At 37.2% G+C, this 20,198-nt stretch overlaps 2 protein-coding genes across 7 annotated transcripts in view; one reads left to right on the forward strand and one right to left on the reverse strand.

Moving 5' to 3' along the window:
• Positions 1–802: 802 nt before the first annotated feature.
• The window catches only part of LOC139938440 (cytosolic arginine sensor for mTORC1 subunit 2-like), a 36,083-nt gene continuing 16,687 nt past the window's right edge, over positions 803–20,198 (reverse strand). Inside the window, exons 2-11 of the mRNA XM_071933972.1 lie at positions 17,157–17,323; positions 15,695–15,819; positions 14,826–14,896; positions 13,888–14,075; positions 11,012–11,153; positions 9,363–9,489; positions 7,976–8,074; positions 7,472–7,551; positions 4,648–4,742; positions 803–1,561 (exon numbers count right to left, since the gene is read on the reverse strand). Of these exons, the coding sequence (XP_071790073.1) occupies positions 1,448–1,561; positions 4,648–4,742; positions 7,472–7,551; positions 7,976–8,074; positions 9,363–9,489; positions 11,012–11,153; positions 13,888–14,075; positions 14,826–14,896; positions 15,695–15,807 (1,029 nt within the window). The 5' untranslated portion in view covers positions 15,808–15,819; positions 17,157–17,323 and the 3' untranslated portion in view covers positions 803–1,447. The remainder of the gene's footprint in view (positions 1,562–4,647; positions 4,743–7,471; positions 7,552–7,975; positions 8,075–9,362; positions 9,490–11,011; positions 11,154–13,887; positions 14,076–14,825; positions 14,897–15,694; positions 15,820–17,156; positions 17,324–20,198) is intronic.
• The window catches only part of LOC139938437 (unconventional myosin-XVIIIa-like), a 149,194-nt gene continuing 146,390 nt past the window's right edge, over positions 17,395–20,198 (forward strand). For all 6 annotated transcript variants that reach the window (XM_071933963.1, XM_071933967.1, XM_071933966.1 and 3 more), the window contains exons 1-2: positions 17,395–17,495; positions 18,456–19,580. In XM_071933963.1, coding sequence (XP_071790064.1) covers positions 18,477–19,580 — 1,104 coding nt within the window. In that variant the 5' untranslated portion in view covers positions 17,395–17,495; positions 18,456–18,476. The remainder of the gene's footprint in view (positions 17,496–18,455; positions 19,581–20,198) is intronic.

Raw genomic sequence — 20,198 nt, forward strand, 5'->3', positions numbered from 1 at the left:
CAAGGATGATAATTTGTAGTGATGTAAAAGGTTTTATGAAATAATTTTTATTTTTGGTGGGGTGGAGTTGTAAATATTAACTAAAAAAACAGTTTTTCATACCCCAAAATCAGCCTAAAGTGGCCTAAACACACATGAACTGTTACCATGGCAACGTGTTATATTATGATTTGAAATGTAAATGTTGTTTATTTGGACCCCAAGTCCCTACCATCCTACCATCCACACAAAAATGAAAAATATTCTTTCTTTTTTTACCCTGGACACGTATTTCGATATTATGTGAAAAGACCCTTAAGAAGGCATTTTTCATGTTTTGGGGAAAAAAGTCTAGTTTTGAGGCAGTACTGTCACAACAGGATACAATTGCCCAAGTTTTTGACACCAGATATTGCAAGACCAATGTTGGCCCTAATCACAGCCGAAAGGAAAATTTTCTGAGACCCCTGGCAAGTTGACATTTTGGGGTCCAAAAATAGGGTAAAAATGTCGATTTTGCAAGTTCTAAAAACATACTGTAATGCATAATGCAAAAATAGCACAAGGGTGTTATTTAAAGCAACAAATTTTTTTCTCAAGGAAGGCCAAGGATGATACTTTGTAGTGATATAAAAGGTTTTTTGAAATAATGTTGCATTTTGGTTGGGTGGAGTTGTAAATATGAGCTAAAAACCAGTTTTTCAGACCCCAAAATCGGCCTAAAATGGCCAAAAAACAAAATGAGCCGTAACCATGGCAACGGGCTATATATAGAATTGAAAATGCAATTTTGTTTACTTGCACCCCAAGGCCCTTCCACCCACAAAGTATAAAAAAAATTCATTTTTTGACCGTGAGCAAGTATGTCAACTATTTACCTGAACTGACTCTTAAGGACAATAATTTTTTCTACTGTCCAACTTTTTCTTGCAAAATCTTGTCAAACATTGCTACATTTTACAACCATGATAAAATTGTGACCCACTCTGTGAAAATGAGTCACATGTCGCCCAATGCAGTATTAAGTTATGGACAGATTAATGTTTTTTTTTTTTTTTTTCCTTTTTAAGATCTTTAGTTGCATGGTCAACCTTTAGAACACTTACTTTTAGGCAGTAAAGCTATGAATACAACAATTTTGTGATCATACTTATGTCTAATTTGTATCCTTTTGAACACAATGGTAGTTTAAAATATCATTTTACTTGTAATTCGTTTACACAAAAAATGGTGTAGTGGCTAATTTCAAACGGGAGTAACTCAGCAACGCGATACACCCCAAAGCTTAGACAAATACCAAATTACTGCTGCTGATGTGTTCTTTTAAGCCATGCATATAACTCAATTCTTGAAATTGCCTACATGTGACTCATTTTCACAGAGCGGGTCACAATTAAGCGAGGTACCCCAGCTAAATTGTTGCCGTGTGAATAGCACTATTGTCCCACATTCAGATGATTATTTATCATCATCTGTTGCTGAAATGTAAGGAATCGTCAGGCTCACAAGAGTTTCCATCTATCATTTTTCCTCGTTTGCTTTCAAGTATTGCAAAAGCACGCTCTATATCGGCCTCCGAGACCTGTAATGCAGGAGAAAAAAACAAAATGCTGTTTTCTGTTGTTGTTTTTTTACCCTTACCCCTATGTGTGTAAGGCACTATAGTAGTGTCCCCGAGTACTGTGAACAAAAATCAATCAGAGGCATGTTACTCGGGTAGGATTTGAACCCAAGATCTTTGCCATTCCAGAGGCAGGGGTCGGTTTCACAGAGAGTTAGGAGGAGATATTAAAAACGTATGGCTTGTCCTAAGTTAGGACGAGTAACTCGTCCTAAGTCAAGATAAGACTAGTCTTAAAGACACTTGACACTACTGGTAATTGTTAAAGACTAGTCTTCACAGTTGGTGTATCTCAACATATGCTTAAAATAACAAACCTGTGAAAATATGAGCTCAATCGGTCGTCGAAGTTGTGAGATATTAATGAAAGAAAATAACACCCTTGTTGCACCATGGTCACACGAATTTGTGTGCTTTCACATGCTTGATTTCAAGACCTCATACAAGTTCTAAATCTGAGGTCTCGAAATCAAATTTGTGGAAAATTACTTCTTTCTCGAAAACTACGTCACTTCAGAGGGAGCTGTTTCTCACAATGTTTGATACTATCAACCTCTCCCGATTACTCCAAAGCAAGAAAGGTTTTATGATAATAATTATTATGAGTAATTACCAATAGTGTCCACTGCCTTTAACTCTTTGTGAAATCCATACCAGACCAGATTGGTATCAACTAGACCACTGAAGGCATTTTGAATCCTATAGCAGGCAGTGTGTACCCCAGCGATTTGGTTACCTTACACCAATGTGTATAAAGCACTGTATACTCTTCAGTACCTTCCCACGCTCTGTGAAAACAATTGACAGGCAAATCGTTCCGGCATTTTGTCATTCTACATTATCCAGTCACAAGACTTGACCAAGTCAGATTTCTTGTGACATATGAAATTTTCCTAGTAACTAATTACTTCAAGCAGATGCTTAATGCATTAAGTGACACTGCTTCTCAGTACACTGTTTCACAGAAACTCTGTGATGCTATAATTAAATGTGATTTGCAAAATCTATGACAAATTTGTGTCTTCAACCAAAGCACATGCCTTACATAGCCATTATTGCATGATAAATTGTCTATTAAATTATCATAATATATGTATACTTTGTATTGTTTTTTTTTATAACAGTTTTTACAATGAAACACACACTTCAATGTTTTCTGCTATGTTCCTATATTGCATTGTTCCTGTTACCTTTGTTTCTGGGCTCTACATGTGTGCGATTCAAGGAAACCCATTTTAGTTGCCTACATTCCGGTTTGAGGGTTACCCTTTGCACAAAGTTGTATTTTGATGTTTGTGCAATAGAGGTATAACAAACTAAACTAAACTGAACTAAATACATTTACACGAATTCCCATAAAGACTCAAAATACCAAGGAATTAGGACGGCTGCTTTTGGCACATTTTTGCCGAGCCTTGCCTAATACATCGGGGTTTATAACACTCGTATCCTTCCATGCAGCTGAATATGATATTCTTATTAGAACTGCAATGTGAGGGGGAAGTTCAAGTTTTTGATCTAGATACTAGAATATGTTGAAGTGTTGTGGCCGAGTGGTTAAGAGCACCAAATTCAAACTCTGGTGTTCTGATAATTGAGATGGAAATTGGCATCAGGGATAACGAGTATTAGTTTAGGTTTACCCATATACACCTACATGTATGTGTGTTGGCACTGCACTCCGTACTTTCCCGAGCACCGGGACAAAAATCATAGGCATATTGCTTGGATGGGATTGGAACCCACGACCGTTGTAATTCTAGAGCAGTGTCATACCACCTAGATCACGAGATTGCCCGGTGTATAGGCAGTTCGAATCCTATATTTTAGACTAGTCTTTAAAGTTGGTGTATCTCAACATATACATACAATAACAAACCTGTGAAAATTTGAACTCAGTCGGTTGTCGAAGTTGCGAGATAATAATGAAAAAAAAATCACCCTTGTCACACGAAGTTGTGTGCTTTCAGATGCTCGATTTCGAGACCTCAAAATTCTAAATCTGAGTCTCGAAATCAAATTCGTGGAAAATCGCTTCTTTCTCGAAAACTACATTACTTCAGAGGGAGTCATTTCCCACGATGTTTTATACTATCGACCTCTCCCCATTTACTTGTTACCAAGAAAGGTTTTATGCTAATAATTATTTTGAGTAATTACCAATAGTGTCCACTGCCTTTAAGGCACTGGACACCTTCGGTAATTGTCAATCGAGGATAAGAATATAAATTTTTGGTTTTACTTAGGTGGGTGTTAGCACTATACTAAGTACTTATATAATACATCTTAATTTATTACACTACTGAAGCAGTTAGCAAAACCATTTTTTTTATTTAATGAATGTTCTCCATCCTTAGCCAAACTGGACCCCTGCAGGCTACTCTTCAACGGCTGTCTATCATGAAGCGTGGAGCTATTATAACTCTTATTTCAATTTGTTTGTTAATACAACCAAAATCAGTTGATTGCACTTTTTTTTTTGCTTTTCAGGAAAGGTTTTTCTTAAATGAATATATTGTCATAGACCACAGATTTACATACTGTACACTTACACGGTCTACTGAATAGTCGAAAACACTCCTTAAAACATTTCTGTCTGAAACATCATATTTGATGAGAAATACATCAAACTAATTTCCGTTTGGAGTTTGTTGCCCAGTGAGCGTTTTATTCCTTTCTGTCATAAATCAATGCCATGCAAAATGTGCAATCGGTTTTTCATTATTTTCTCAGGACCAAGATGGCTGATTGATCTCAAACTTCTGCATATTTGTCAGTTCATGTGTATGATGGATTACATAAAGAACACTACTGCCAGCAACTGGTTTGTAAGCAAAACCAAATATGATTGAAACTTTAAGTTGAAACTGACAGTTCTTTCCAGAACCACCCCAACTCATTTAGAGATAGTCATTACATGATGTTAGCCGCAAACCTTTCCATATCGTATTTCCACCGTGCAAAGTTTCAAATCCTAAAAATCTGGGAATGTTTCTTTATAATCAAATTAAATGAAATTGAAACGGAATGAATTAAATCTGACTTACCAATGTGTGATCATTCAAGAATGTGCTGATGTAGTAGATCGGAATACCTGCCTCCGCTAGAGGTTCCGATATTTGTGCAACTATCCCTGACTCATCTGAAAATGAGATCATTCAATCCTAATAATAACGTTTGCTGTTTGTCTATTAAAGTCAGTGGACACTATTGGTAATTGTCAAAGACTAGCCTTCACAGTTGGTGTATCTCAAAATATGCATAAAATAACAAACCTGTGAAAGTTTGAGCTCAATCGGTCATCAGAGTTGCAAGATAATAATGAAAGAAAAATAACCCTTGTCACACGAAGTTGTGTGCGTTTAGATGGTTGATTTCGAGACCTCAAGTTCTAAATCTGAGGTCTCGAAATCAAATTCTTGGAAAAGTACTTCTTTCTCGACAACTATGGCACTTCAGAGGGAGCCGTTTCTCACAACGTTTTATACCATCAACCTCTCCCCATTACTCGTCATCAAGAAAGGTTTGATGCCAATAATTATTTTGAGTAATTACCAATAGTGTCCACTGCCTTTATACCCTAATGCACACAAAGACTTCAACAGAGTACCACACATTCTAGGCGAGTATTGGGTGTACGGTTTCTTCTGTACAGCAGGTGTTCTGTTGAAACCACTTGGACTGTGTAATGTTCACAGAGTCTCCCGTGTAATTTTGTGGAAAGAACTAGATTTGGGCTAATAGTAATAGAGATGTATGTACTATTTATACTGCATTTAGCTTCTGTAATCACAAACCATGTATCGGTTTCAGTCATTCACCTATGGACCGTTCCGGCTTTCCACATAAAGCTCCGCCCACCGCACACGTGAGCAAGACACGTGTACGAGCACTCCAAATGACATTCTGCACGATTCTACCGCGCGTGCCACATTTACGCACACGCATGACCGAGTTAGTCCGACCACAATCATTGCTGTGATTGGTCAAATGGGTGAACGCGCACAGTTTGATTGACAGGCCGGATTGGTCCATTTAGTTCACTCACCATCTACACCAAGACTGCTTCTTTTACCAGTTTCTAATATCAACTGATCTGATGTCAACAACCATCCCCCCCAGTATGATTAGAAACATGGCACATATTTCCATGCACCATTCCTTCCAAGCTCTTCTGTTAACAGTCCTATCCCAGTGTTAGCAATCTGTATACGGGTCACGTAAACATTCTCTCCCCAGTTCCTCCACTCCATGTTGTTAACCCCAGCTGGAGGGCAAATTGCGTAATACGAGCCAACATTGAATGGGGGTCGGGAGGCGGGAGCCTAACAAGACGAGATATGGCTGGGACAGTACATAAAGTACTCCCGTTACATTAAGCAGATATTTGGTACCGGTATGATCTTTAAAGGCAGTGGACACTATTGGTTATTATTAAAACTAATTACTATCACAAAACCTTTCTTGATTACGAGTAATGGAAAGAGTTTGATAGTATAAAACAACAGCTCCCTCTGAAGTGAGGTAGTTTTTGAGAAAGAAGTATTTTTCCATGAATTTGATAATGAGACCTCATCAGATTTAGAATTTGAGGTCTCAAAATCAAGCATCTGAAAGCACACAACTTCGTGTGACCATGGTGCTTCAAGGTTGTTTTTTTCTTTCATTAATATCTCGCAACTATGACGACAGATTGAGCAGGTTAGTTATTTTATGCACATGTTGAGATACACCAACTGTGAAGACTAGTCTTTGACACTTACCAATAGAGTCCAGAGACTTTAAACAAAATTCTAAATGTTGCTAACCCCAGCTGGAGTGCTAACAGCGTGAGCCAACATTGAACATGTCGGGAGATGAACACCCAATGAGATGGCATGGGGGATTGGACAGGAGGTGCTCCGGTTGCATTTAGCGGAATATTGGTGTTAAGTTTAAAAACAACTTTTATTGTTAATAACCCCTCCTGGAGTGCCAACCGCGTAACGAGAGCCATCATTGAACGGGGTCGGGGGATGGGGCCCAATGAGATACATGTATGCCAATGGGGAATGTACAGGAAGAGCTCCGGTTACATTAAGCAGAATATTGGCGTTATCTTTAAAAACAAACATAATAATGCCAGGCACCCAATATTTGCATTCCACTCATTTCTTTGTGGTGGACTTTCATTACTGATTGTCTATGTATTCTCCATTCCGTAAATGTTGATGTGCTTTTGATGAACTGTGATCACTCAACAATCCAGGTTTTTCGTATCGTATAAATGATTTGATGTCTCATTGATGATAACAGAGTCTTTGTCCACGCTATTAAGACTTACTAAAAGTCATCTGCTCAGAACTATAAAGTCATTAAGGAAGTTTGTGTGGGTTTGATAAACTCCTTTTGCAGCTCCTGGTTATTGGGGTTTATTGATCAAAAGTATTCTTCATAATAATTGTTTAAGAACTATTCAATTCTATATTAAACATTCCTTTGTTGATTTTGATCTATTTTGACACTTATATGCATTTTTCATTTATTTAAACTTTTGCTCACTTAGCAGACGCATGTTCATACACCATCCACTATGGATCAATGATGACTTGGGCCCAGCCCCAATTTCATGACTCTGCTTACCACAAGCAAAGAATCACTGCTGACGGAAGCAGGGAACTTGGCACTTACGTCAAGCGTATTTTACGGGTTAGCGAGGAATTTTGGCTTGTGCGCATGCGTACTCCACGTTAAGGCATTCTATGCTTACACAGCTGGACACAGTTAGAAATTCAGCGCTTGCAAGTAAACGGAGAATGGCGATAGTAAGCGTAAAACTTGACGTTAGAAGGGCCATGAAATTGGGCCCTGATGGTGAGATAGCGTACTTACCGAACCCCAAAGGGAGATTTCCAATCTTGATCATCCTCCAGTATTCTTCGGCTCCTGTGCACAAACTCCCACCTGGAAACCTTCAAATAGAATCAGATAACGAGAATAAATGTAAGTAACATTAATGAAGACAATGTTTTATTGATGATTGGATGTAAACAATTGTATCAGTTCAGCAGCTTTGGATAGAACAAAGCACTTTGAGAATCTTTTCACTTGGAAGTAATGTGGTTATGGAAAAGGATGTCAGTCTTTACCCCCCCCCCCCCGACAAAAACAAATTCAATATGAAAAGCACTACTGTACTTTTATTTCCTTCTCAGACTGTATCCCACAATAAAAGATTATAATCTTCCTGCCTGGACATAGCGATTTTTGTTGACGACATCTAAAAAACGCTACCACCTTTTCAAAAGAAATTTTCCAAAGATAAGCATCCCTTTAGCAACCTCATAAACAAAGATTTAAGAAAAGAAACAAATAACACATAAATAATAAACTTACAATGCAATTGACTCAACATCTACTACGAGAGATATCTTCTGATTGATGATTGAGAGAGATAGAAACCGCTCATGACCGTCCTTGGGTGAGGGAAGAAAACTGAAAAGATAGAACGAGAAAACACTCTGTCATTTTTATTTCTCTAGTGCAAATAATATCGCATTGAAAACAGAGTTGTGACTTCAAGTTTGCATCTCATTCGCAGGGATTTTATGCTCTATGAGAAGGGGTTCGGCCCAATGATTCTGGCAGTGGCTGCTGAATGTGCCGAAGCGCATAAATTTGTCTCATAATAAAAAATATTTAAAAAAATATCAAGTTCCTTGACTACGTCGTAAAAAAAAAAGAAAGAAATTCCATTAAATGCTTTTCTGTTTCAAGTGCCTTGAGAACGTGGGTCCTGTCATGACAGAATGTGCTTTTAAAAGAGTGATTTATTACTATATAGTTTGCTTGATAAATCATTATTGTAAAGAATCCCATCGACTGTGACAATACCAGCAAAATTAACCATTGTATGATACCTTTATGTATAAGTTTCATGCATTTACAGCACATTTGGGTCTTGTCATGGACGAATGCGCCAAGTACAAGAATGGTTTATTATACTTTTAATGGCTTTATAAATCATAATTCTTAAGAATCCCACCGACCGTGACAATACCAGCAGAATTAAAAGTTGTACGATACCAATAGTATCCCACCCACCAGGAACAATGGCTTAAGGGATGTGAACCACTTAACCAGCATAAAATGTAGAACCAACAGATACAGAGACAGTTGCATTCCAAATTTAACCAGATTATTAAATGTGCAGTTATGATCCCTAGGCCTGGAGCTAATTGTATTCCTTTCTTATCTGGCCAGTACTTTCCAAAGTTCTTGGCGCTTCTTTTGTTATATTATTGATCTCTATGGGTTTTAATGATGGCATTTCTATTCACAATGTGTCCCTTTGATTAGGTTCATTTGTTTTAAGTCTCATTCAGTTTGGTTTAGTGTTGGTTGATTGTTTGTTGTTGTGATTGTTTTTATTTCTTGCTCATTTCCTATTGTGTGTTTGACCTTTAAAATACTAAACAAACAAAAAATTTTTTTTAGTATTCAGTACTTACCGGAGTTCTGTGAAAACAAAATCACAGGCATATTACTCGGGTGGGATTCAAACCCACGACCTTTGCAATTCTAGAGCAGTGTCTAACTAACTAGACAACCGAGGTTGCCCAGTGGCTTTCGAATCCTATGTTTAGCAGCGGGTACTGCAGTAATATTACCAAGTAATGTGTCTGGGATTTGTTTTCTTTAAAAATTGGGTAAGTACTGAGTATACAGTGCTAAACACACATCGGTGTGTATGAGTATAAATACCAAAAATAGAATCTTATACCTGTTTGAATAAAACATGAGTTTTAGAAGTGTGGAGGTAAGATGAGAAAGTTGTTCGGGCTGAAGGCAGGTCACTAGGAAGCGATTATCCGGACTGTGGAAGGAATGTACCACTGGTCTGGGAGTGTCTGTTCAGAAAAGAAGAATAAAAAAGGTTCACATTTGTACCAACTTGAGCGCTTGTGAGTTGTTTTTGGTAGAGGTGAAAAGTGAAGGAATGAGTATAGGGTTTGGGCTTGAGATTTCATTTCATTTTAAGATATTCATTATGCAGAGAATAAAAAAAAACAAAGAACAGAAATATGAGGAGAACTGGAAATGGGGGCATCTCAGAAAAGCCAAAGCTTGTGGTAGGCATGCCCATACAAAAAACACAAAAAAAAACCACAAATGGATTAACATTAACATTAGCAAGTATAGTTAGAATAGGTAATACAAAATATTAAACTTAGCTAGATTAGACTCTATGTGAACTTCAGTGACTTCAGAGGGATGCAACTTATAACAATACTTTTATTACAATTATTTTTTCCCCGGAATTTGGTGTATGTCTCTTTTTACAATTTTATTATAGTCATAGCTGGTCTGTTTGTACAATCTCTTTGCATTTTAAAATGTTGCATACTCCTACATGTACTCTATGTTTTATAACTTTTCATTGTAAATTGTTTATTTCTACAACTGCTTGTCAATTTTTTGCTGACTTTAAACTTATTTTGTAATACTTTGTTGTTTTTTCTGTTTATCTATATTTTAAATGTTTCTCTGTATTAGCACCACGGAGCATTGTTTTCGATGGATATGGCGCTATATAAATGTTTACGTTTTTTATTAATAATACATATAATTAAGCATAGTGGTTTCATTAGTTATAACACAGGGTATTTAATTCACAATTGAACTGTTTCCAACAATTATACATTATATGTTATTAAAAAAATATACATACTTGTTTGTAAACACAATCCTTTTGAAATGGTCAGATAAGATCCATTAGACTTGAGCAAACATAAATCCATCCCATCAATCCATCTGGTGAAGACATAATTGAGTTGTGGCCCTCAGCCCCAGGCCCATTGATTCCAGTGGGAATTCTTAAAGGGTTGTCATCGATGGAAATATTCTCAACCGGAGGTAATTTGACAAATGACATTCCCAATGCTATTTGGCGAGGTCTCAGCAGGGAATTTAAAATTGTTGAGATGTTTTGAGAACATTTTTCGTGGAGTACACAAAATTGCTTTCATTTGGTTTATTGGCAACAGTGGGGTGGCATCATAAAGGCATATGGCATCACTGATGCGCTCTCACTGGCTTTTAACCTATTAGAAAGAATCGCAATTTCTTGATTTGTGCAGTTCATCAACATAGAGAGTAAACCTATGTTTGTATGAGAGAGATTGTCTGTTGCCAGCTTGGCATTTATATACCGGTACCGCTTGATGGGAAGATCATCTCAACAAACAAGCAAACATACAACAATCTTATCTTTTCTAGGAAATGACATCATGTTCTGCTTTCGGGTTAATTCTTTTTCTCTTGTTTTATCTGTACGGGATAGCCACACCTGACATTTGTACAGCTTTATAAAAACTTTGTATTATATGTAACAGATGCAGAAATAAACACATTGTCATTAAAATGACTTACGCAATCCACAAGTATTCCTCCTGGAGTTCTCATCCACTTCTTGGCAGACAACTGGGATCATCTCGCCATCTTGGCTCTCTTCCAATATCTTGAAGTCATTGCTCAGACAAGTCACTACATCATCGTACTCATCTTCTTTCACCTTTCAAAAAAGCGACACAAAAAATAATAGTACATTTATTTTCTGTATTTTTTCGTATTTCTGTGATATGGAAATAAATGTTGTGTGAATGAAAATATGATCTTAGCTTATAAAGGCACTGGACACTATTGGTAATTTCTCAAAATAATTGTTAAAGTAAAAACTTACTTGGTAACTACAAATGGAGAGCTGTTAATAGTATGGGACATTGTGAGAAACGGCTCCCTTAAGTAACACAGCTTTTGAGAAAGAGGTAATTTCTCACTCAAATATTATAAGACTTCAGGCCTGAAGTATTTTTAGGCCTCCGAAAGCACACAATTTTGTGCAACAAGGGTATCTTTTCTTTCATTGTTCTCTTGCAACTTGATCAATTGAGCCCAAGTTTTCACAGATTTGTTAACTGCGTATGATGGATACATCAAGTGAGAATTGTCTTTGACAATTACCAAGGGTGTCCAGTGCCTTTAAAATACTATAAATACACGTTTGTATCTTGGGATTTTTTGAAATATTAAGATTAAAAAGACAGTGGACACCATCGGTAATTGTCAAAGAGCAGTCTTCTCACTTGGTGTATCTCAACATACGCTTAAAATAACACACCTGTGAAAATTTGAGATCAAATGGTTGTCAAATTTTGGCGATAATAATGAAAGAAAAACACCCTTGTCACACGAAGTTGTGTGTTCTTTCAGAAGCTTGATTTCAAGACCTCAAATTCTAAATCTGAGGTCTTGAAATCAAATTCATGGAAAATTACTTCTTTCTCAAAAACTACGTTACTTCAGAAGGAGCCGTTTCTCACAATGTTTTTTACAGCTCTCCATTGCTAATGTTACCAAGTAAATTTTATGCTAAAAAATATTTTGAGTAATTACCCATAGTGTCCACTGCATTTAAAATAAATGGATTCTGCCCGAGAGCAAACTTCTTACAACTACTACACTGTGTTGATTATCAAAGATAATCAAAAAATCAAAAGATACTTCATAGATAAAGTCAAGATACCAATAAATCAAAATTGGACGTAACTCATCTTCTCTCATGACAGTAAATCTTCAGTGTTTACGTGATGATTGCTTCTATAAGCTACAGGGCTGAATAAATAAATGGGACGCACAAAATGTACTTCATTAAAAAATATCTGAAATATCTCTGGAGTTGAACTACCAAACATTGTGCCTTTTCCTGGAAGTCTGATGCATCACCACTTTTTGATGCCAGATACCGGGCGTCCAAAACCATCACATCAGTCAACTGCTCAGAACCGTAGAGTAATTAGTGCAATTCGAGCCTTCCAAGGCAAACAACTCGAAAAATGACATTTCTCAGAAAGACAAGCACAGAGATGAAAGTGTAAAAAGAGGATGAGATTGAAAATGCTATACTCATTGCATTACACTGTTGATCTCTCTTCCTCTTAATTTGTTTTATTTTTCTCAAGGCTGTTTTAAGAGAAGTAGCTTCTCCATTTTAAATTTTAAATCCATGTTTTACGCCCACTGGCAACTTGTCACCTTTTGTGATGAAGATTTAGATTTTAAATTGTTCTTCTGTTTTCTTTTAGTTAGTTTATCCTATTTTGTGTTTTTTTTTTTAATGTTTTTTTACATTGTTTATTCAATAATGCGATTTGGTTGTTGAACCGCAAATTATTATTTTTTTTTTAAACAAACCATAATTAGTTTATATAAACCAATCACATCCATACCTTTGCAACTTTAAGTTGAAAAAAAAACCCACCCTCAATTTATTTAGGAAACCAACATTATTGAGTTCAGCTGTATTCAGCTGTACTGCCATGATATCCATATTTAAAGCATTTTATAAAAACAAAATTGGGGTATATTTTGGAGCTCCTGGAAAATGGAGTTTATTTATCAAGAGTGGTCTCCAAGGTATGTGTTTGGCAAAAAGAATCATTAATTTTCTAAGCGAAACATTTATTTGTTGATTTTGATTTCATTTCTCGAATACATACCTGTTTTAATTATTTAAAGGCAGTGGACACTATTGGTAATTACTCAAAATAATTATTAGCATAAAACCTTACTTGGTAATGAGTAATGGGGAGAGGTTGATAGTATAAAAAACATAGTGAGAAACGGCTCCCTCTGAAGTGACGTAGTTTTTGAGAAAGAAGTAATTTTCCGAGAATTTGATTTCGAGACCTCAAGCTTAGAATTTGAGGTCTCGAAATCAAGCATCTGAAAGCACACAACTCCAATAGTGTCCAGTGTCTTTAACAACCTTTTGATCACTAAGAATATGAGAGTGCCAATTAATGCCCCTATAAAACTGATAGATGTTATGATAGATCTGTTTTTAAATTTGTCTGATGGATTAATGTAAAACGAACAACAGATGGTAATAATGCAATAGGCAGTGGTCACAGTCTTAGATTTTATTTAATTAAAACAACTTGAGCAAGGGTTTTCAGCGTTAGCCCCTAATTGCTAGCCTCATAATTATTGTTAGTGCCTAAAATAAAAGAGAGACGAAGAAATTGTATAATGAGAACAGAGATTTAAGTTTTGATTGGCTTGATTTGTTATTATTTCCATTCAATATAAACCATTCAATTCAATTCAATTTCAACACTCATCAGGGCCCAACTTCAAAAAGCTATTAAGCAGAAAAATACTGCTTAGCAAGTTTTTTTTTGCTAAGCAATAATTCAAAATTCACCATCTTGACACAATAAGAAATCAAGCCACCCAATTAAACCTACAAGTATGAAATCTGTCTGGTACGTTGACAAGTTGTATACTGAGATGTTTTTGTCGGCCAGGCTGGTGATGATAGACTTTGTGGTCATAGTGAGACCAGAGTTGCTGTCAGCATCCACGAAGCTTGGGATGGCGTCAAGGGCGAGCCACACCGTGGACTGTACCATCAGCTCTGCCCTAGAGGGGAGTTCTACAGGGAAAAAAAAATGAGGGACACATCAGTTATTTTGAAATTGAATATTAAAATGACTGAACTGTAGGTACAACATTTGGAAAGAAATATAAAGTTACGTGCTCGCTACCTCGTTGGGGCAAGGAGGTATTTGCCCTCCATGCCCCCATTACCTTGATGCCCCGTTAAATGTTCAAGGATCGATACCTCACAGAGGCAACAGAGGCACTTTGGTTATTGCCTTGATACCCTTGAAAAGTTTCAGTGGGAATGCCCCTAACGTATTTCCCTCATGCTCTTATAATGTAGGAATGCTTTTTTGCTCTTTACAAAAATCAGGCATGATATTCACTGGCCCTTGAACAAAAAATAGGAAAATTTATTTGAGTACAAGGGCTGACATGTCATACACCAGGATTGCTTGAATAGACTTTCTCTGGCTATATTTCTTAAAAACAATGTTGCTGATTTGACCTGAGGGTTGAAAAAAATTAGAAAACAGATTTTAAAGTAAGAAGAATAGCATGCATGAAAATGTACCAGTCCTGTGGTTGGAGTTACTTTAATAAAAGTGACCTTTTCCAACTGATTTAAACCTGTATGTCGGTGAGTCTGTAAAATGAAGTTGTCCACACGAATGTTATAGTATAGAATTAATTATAAGTTGTAACAAGAAAAAATGAAGCTAGCAGAATTGAAATTTCACACCCCCCCCCTTTATTGAAAGTATTCAAATAGAAAATCCAGAAAAAATCTCTTTTAATTCACCTTTAAGACCCTCTTGATCAATGATTAACGAGAAATCATCGCAGGTCTCTGTGAAACTGAAGAAATTGCAACTGTACAAAATGATAAAAACGTGGTTTAGAAATATAATTTGATGTAAAAACTACATTACTAATTGAGAATTGAACTAAAAAGTTGAATCCCCTTAAGGTGATCAGACGAGTTGGTCTATAAAAAGCGTTTGTAACCGTTTATTAAATAATGCATATAATGGATAGAAAGATCTTTTAAAAGTAGAATACAATGATCCACACAAATTTGCCTCGAAATTGTGTGGTTTTCCTTTTACTCTGCGAACTAACACGGTCAGCCATTTATGGGAGTCAAAAATTTGACTCCCATAAATGGCCGACCGTGTTAGTCGACGAGGTAAAAGGAAACCGTGCATTTTCGAGTCATGTTTGTGTGGATCATCTTTTACAACCCCTTTCTACCCTTGCATTTTATAACAAACGCTCACAAACGCTTTTCAAAGACCAACTCGACCGATCCAGAGCAATGTGTTCCTTTAACTTATGTGTTTCTGGTTCACATAGCAAGCACCCTTGTTTACAGGTTTCCTTGAGCTTGTAAACTGCAGTGATTAAGAGTTGTTAAATTTGCATCAGGATAAAGATCTCTTATATCTTTGCGGTACCCGCTGCCAAAACATAGGATTCAAACTGCCTCTAGCTACCGGGCAACCTCGGTAGTCTAGTTAGTAAGACACTGCTATAGAATTGCAAGGGTATACAGTGTTAAAACACATCGGTGTATGTGTACAAATGAATAAAAATAAATACAGCAATTAAGTTCACATAAATATGATCAAAGCATATCTTTGGTTTCAATCTCAAATCCAAATGCCATACCTAACTTGTTGATGCAACAGTGACAGCTTAATGAGTGAATGAGTGAATAAATCAATGTCTTTCTTTAAGATGGAAGCAATCCGAAGACGATGAGGTGAAATATGAAGCTCCATGACTCAAAATCCCTAAAGAACAGGAAAGGATAAGAAAATGTCATGAGTTAAATGTAAAGGTGAAACCATTTATTTCTTTATTCAATTGTGTTATAAAAACAGATTTCAATATTTCTGCAAACTTTCAAATAATACAAAATGTAAGTCATCAGAGATACAGACCCAGTAATAGAAACACTGTACTACTTCTGTTCTCTCCGAATTTGCGACCATTACATACACACTCCTACAGCGCAGTTAATTGTCAATACGAACTATTGAAAATTAAAAACATGAGTATAGCGTTCCAACGTTCACGTTTCAGTTTACGTTGGTTTACTCGTCAGCAGGATCCACAAGTTTGGACGTAAAGCTAAGGGTGGTTGATTGGTGCTCAAGCAGTTCAAATTATATGTAGACTAGAAGTGCCTCCAGGCTTACAAAAAGGGCCTGGAGAAAAAAAGTTTTATACTTCTTCTACCTATACGAGTACAAGCCTCACGTGTGAGTATTATCGTACTATGAGACTATACGTGTATTCATAAATGGTCCCATAATCATTACTTGGAACTGTCTAAATCGGAGCAGGCCTGTTCGACAAATGGACATGATGGACATAGGGCTAGTCCAATATAGGCATTTCTTTAAAAATTCTTTAAATTGGGCTGAAAAGGGACTTATCATGAAGGTAGAGAGATAGGGCCCTCTTTCTAATCTCTTTTGATCTGACAGTACTATGAGTCGTTAGTCCATGGAGCCCTTTTTATAGCTCCATGGTTTTAGTCAGACTCTTTTTGCCCGGTTTTATAGACTCATCATTACATCATCTCCAATCATTCTTCCGTAATGTCCAAGCAAATAATAAATATACTTTGGTTTTAAAAACTTCAATCAGACACACGCAGAACTTACAGAAGTACAGAAGGTACAGGTGCAGTCTTCTCGCATGGCCTAATCTAGCCCACCTTGTTGAGCTGTTAATGGCTTCGCTTTTAATAGGTCTCATCACTGTCACCATGGTGACAGTGATGAGACCGATGTTAAAAGCGGAGCCATTAATAACAGCTCAACAAGGTGGGCTAGGCCTAATCATCATCGTGTGGAGGAACTCCTTCATCCATGAACAAATTACTATTAACTATTATAACAATCGATCAATCAACAGTCTGAGTCATTGATTGATCATCAATTCGATGATTGAATCAATGACTGAGATAGATATAATCAACCACATCATGACATCAAAAGAATGATCATGGATGGATCACATAATAAGTTTATACAGAGGTTGACTGATGATAAGGGTTGTAAATGTAATGCCATTACTAATGGTCATTATGGATAACTTTCCGTAATTATCTGCAATTTACCTTCCGCCTTCTGATACAGGATTTGAGATTGCGTAGAGCCTGATGATAAAGTGACTGATGAGAGAGTCTCGTGTCAATGTTTACAAATTTGCCACGTGCGAAAACCGGAAGTGTACAAAACGAAATCTACCACAAAAGATGACGACCGCCCTCTATAGTTCAGATCGCTGAAAATGTAAATAAATAAATAAATTACTTCCGTACTCTAGAGGTCGCTGTTTCTTGAATTAATCGCCGCCGCCGCCATTAGCTCTTCGAAAGAAGGTTGGGCACGGAAAAACTACCCACTTGAGTAGGTGTTTTACTATTGTTAACGAAGCTGACATATAATACAGTCTGGTAAGTATTTCGAAAGAGGAATTCCTTTTTAAATTATGTGTAGTTTGGTTATCGTGAATATGGTGGTTCGTCCACTTTGTGTTGTTATTTGAGAAACTTGTCATAATTTTGGAGCCTGCCTGCAGCTGCATGCAGAGAGCACTACAACGTGAACCAAAAAGGGTAACCCAACCAAAGTTATCAAGTTTGTGAATGTCAGGTTGTCGGCTGAGTTGCTTTTCTATGTGTTCCCCCCTAAAAGTTAATGTATGGCTCGATTTTACGAGTAAAATCCACAAGACCCTCATCTGCTCTTGTCAAACAAAGGTTTGCTTGAGTTGAGGCCAAACCAAAATTTGTTTGTTTTTACAATATTTATAAATATAAGACAAGCAAGATAAAAGACACACATTTTTTAATTTTACCTACTTCAAAGGCAGTGGACACTATTGGTAATTTCTCAATATTGTTATAAGCATAAAACCTTTCTTGGTAACAAGTATTAGTTACTTAAGGTTGATAGTAACATTGTGAGAAACGGCTCCCTGTGTTTTTAAGTAGGCCTAACATAGATTTTGAGAAAGAAGTAATTCTCCACGAATTTGAATAAAGACCTCAGAATTAGATTTTGAGGTCTCAAAATCAAGGATCTGAAAGCAGACAACTGCGTGTGACAACAGTGTTTTTTCTTTAATTATTATCTCGCAACTTCGATGACCGATTGAGTTCAAATTTTCAATTCAAAGGGTTGTTATTCTATGCATACGTTGAGATACACCGAGTGAGAAGACTGGTCTATGACAATTACCAATAGTGTCCCGGGTCTTTAACCGTTTCAATACATTTCATCAAGCAAGTAATGACAAGTCTTGCCAAACAGAAGGTTGACCATTTTTATAATGTAAGTTACATGTATAAATTACCATTAAAAGTTGAAGCTGTGTAAGTAATTGTCAAAAATGTTCCTTTTCAATTTTGTAGGAAGCTTAAAAGCAAGCAACCATGTTTCACTTTAAGAAGAAAGACCGAGATTCTAAGAAGGACAAAAAAGATAAGAAGGAGCGAGACAAACAGGACAAGTCCATCAAGCACAAAGACAGAACGAAGGACAAACCTATGACAGAGGAAGAACTTAGCCGTCTCGATGAAATCAAACGGGGATTATTTCCAAACAGAAAATCAAGCGTCACTAAAAAATCTGAGCGCACCGATAGTTATCATGCGCCGGGTGTGGAGATACGGAATAGCGAGTCCAACTACAGTATGGAGTTCACAAGTGGTAGCGAGGAGAGTCAAGATAAACGAAACAGTCTTGAGTTCAATGTTGGCCAGGATGAGGAAGACACAACAAGAGAGGCGAATGGCACTCAAGATAAGGTCACCAAGGCGTCCAAACCACCGCCACTTGTGAAGAAAGGTTCAGGTTCCAAGAGAAGTATACTTAAAGGGAAGTCTAGTTACGGGTCTCCGGAGGTTTCCAAAGGAACTGTATCATCAAAGCTTGATGACACTATTGTCCTTGCTGATAACACTGCCTACAATGAGCTAATCGCAGAGAAATCAAGAGCTGCGTCGTTAAAGAGCATCCCGCAGTTCGATGAAAGTTTCCTCGATCCGGCCGTCAGAAGTCCCGGTCCGGGGGAGAAATCATTCGACATGGAGTTACCGCTACCGGATATCCTTCCCCCGCAACTGCCAAAGAAGCGAGATGTCTCGTTGAACCGGCAACCCAACGGAGGGTTTGGATTTACGCTGCGCCGTTGCATCATCGAGGAACGTAGTGGTCCCGGTGGGAATATAGCCAGACGGACCGTCCACTTTGCCGAGCCGAGCTCCACACAAAAGGAAAATACGACCGGTTTGCTGCCGGGAGATCGTCTCGTGGAAGTTAATAATGAAAACGTTGAGTCGACACTGCGTGATGACATCATCAGTAAGATTCGAGGGTCTTCTGAGGCAGTCTTCTTAAAGGTGCAACCTATACCGGAGTTAATCGAATTGAGCCATCGTCACGGCGTGGATGGATCTGAAATGTATCTTGGGGAGCAGATATTGAAGACGGGATCGTTGGCACAAAGTTCAAGTCTACGCATCGAGAGAGGCAGGGTAAGTATTTTTTGTTGAATCAACAAGGGCGATAAGAAGAGAGAATTTAGTTTTATTAAAAAAAAAAAATTAAGCAAATAAATAGGCTACATGTATGGTGGTTTATGTAAAGTTCTTACAAATGTAAACCACTAGGCCTCACTGTTTTACATACATTAAAGAGAACTCCGTAATTACTTGTAGGCTCTTTTAGTAAAAAGTTAGGCGGTTTATCTGTTCTGGCACTTTGCAGTCTGATAATACACACCTTAAGAAAGGATCTGGCTATAAATACATAGTACATGAAAATCGGCTGATCTTAATCTCTCTTTTACACTTAATCTCTTATCTCCGTGGAATACAGCCTTGAGGAGGCCTCAGGATTTGTTTACCCTCAAGGTTACCCAGGCGCTGAAGGGCCCTGTTTCACAGGGTTCTGGTTGCCCTAGATTTTTACCAGAGCAGGGTTGGCTATTTATGTATGTAGCTATTTTACCTGGGTAGGCTATGTCCATTTGCGGGATGTAAGTGTGAAAGTGCGCTGTGTTTTTTTAAAACTTTTTTTTATCAGCACTTTGAATTAAACTCAATAAAATACTAATTAGGGCCTATGTACATGTAGCATAGTGTGAAGGAGAT

The sequence above is a fragment of the Asterias amurensis genome, chromosome 6 (genome assembly GCF_032118995.1).
Source record: "Asterias amurensis chromosome 6, ASM3211899v1".
NCBI lineage: Eukaryota > Metazoa > Echinodermata > Asteroidea > Forcipulatida > Asteriidae > Asterias > Asterias amurensis.